The following is an 812-nucleotide window of genomic DNA, read 5'->3' as shown; positions in this document are numbered from 1 at the left end:
ATACTAATAGCACACTTGAATAAACTTATTTTTCGTAAGGGGAGTTTCAGACTGACACTCACAGCTCTATAGCGTTGCTCTTCCCGCAGTTTTCTCCTCAGTCTAAAGAATTCTTTGTGTTGCCGAGAGACAAAGTTAACTGCTGCGTACTCCAGCAAAGCAGCAAAGACGAACAGCAAGCACACTGCCATCCAGATGTCAATGGCCTTCACATATGACACCTGCATGCATGCAAACACGGAATATTCTGGATTGAACAAAAATGTAGCATCTGTCAAATGCTGTCAATTAACATAGAAATCCATTTGAACAAAACATGCAGGTTTGGAACAACATCAGGGGGATTAAATAATGACTGAAAGAAAGTGGCTGACTGGATAGATAAAGTAGATTCCTACCTTAGGCAGTGATGCTCTGGATCCAGAGCTCTGTGTTGTCATTGTGAGAACTGTAGTGATGCCCAGGCCAACACGGGCCGGGGCGGCATCCATGTTGATCCAGAAGGAGACCCATGACAAGATAACTGTTAAGAGGCTGGGAATGTACATCTGGATCAGGTAGTAACCCATCTGCCTCTCTAGATGAAATTTCACCTCTATACAGGTGAATTGACCTGGGTGAAACATGTAATCAGGTTAGACAGCGAAAATAAATACATGTCATTTGTATTCACCAACAGAGCTGGGTAGTAACTGATTCCATGTAATTTGTATTACCTAATCATATTCCAAAAACTAAGTACTTATAATTAGATTAAATTTCATTTGAAAATACTCATAATCAGATTACAGTTACTTTTTTATGGATTACAT

General features: G+C 40.0%; 1 protein-coding gene across 1 annotated transcript in view; it reads right to left on the bottom strand.

Annotated features, from left to right (window-relative positions):
* Nucleotides 1–62: 62 nt before the first annotated feature.
* LOC107578302 (glycine receptor subunit alpha-4-like) overlaps nucleotides 63–812 on the bottom strand; it is a gene marked incomplete at its 3' end in the record, with an annotated part of 6,967 nt that continues 6,217 nt past the window's right edge. Inside the window, exons 2-3 of the mRNA XM_016264269.1 lie at nucleotides 399–613; nucleotides 63–221 (exon numbers count right to left, since the gene is read on the bottom strand). Coding sequence (XP_016119755.1) covers nucleotides 63–221; nucleotides 399–613 — 374 coding nt within the window. The remainder of the gene's footprint in view (nucleotides 222–398; nucleotides 614–812) is intronic.

This window comes from Sinocyclocheilus grahami, unplaced genomic scaffold (assembly GCF_001515645.1).
Source record: "Sinocyclocheilus grahami isolate Dianchi unplaced genomic scaffold, SAMN03320097.WGS_v1.1 scaffold9646.1, whole genome shotgun sequence".
Classification (NCBI taxonomy): domain Eukaryota; kingdom Metazoa; phylum Chordata; class Actinopteri; order Cypriniformes; family Cyprinidae; genus Sinocyclocheilus; species Sinocyclocheilus grahami.
The sequence above is the reverse complement of the archived record's forward strand: the minus strand, read 5'-3'. Positions and strand labels throughout refer to the sequence as shown.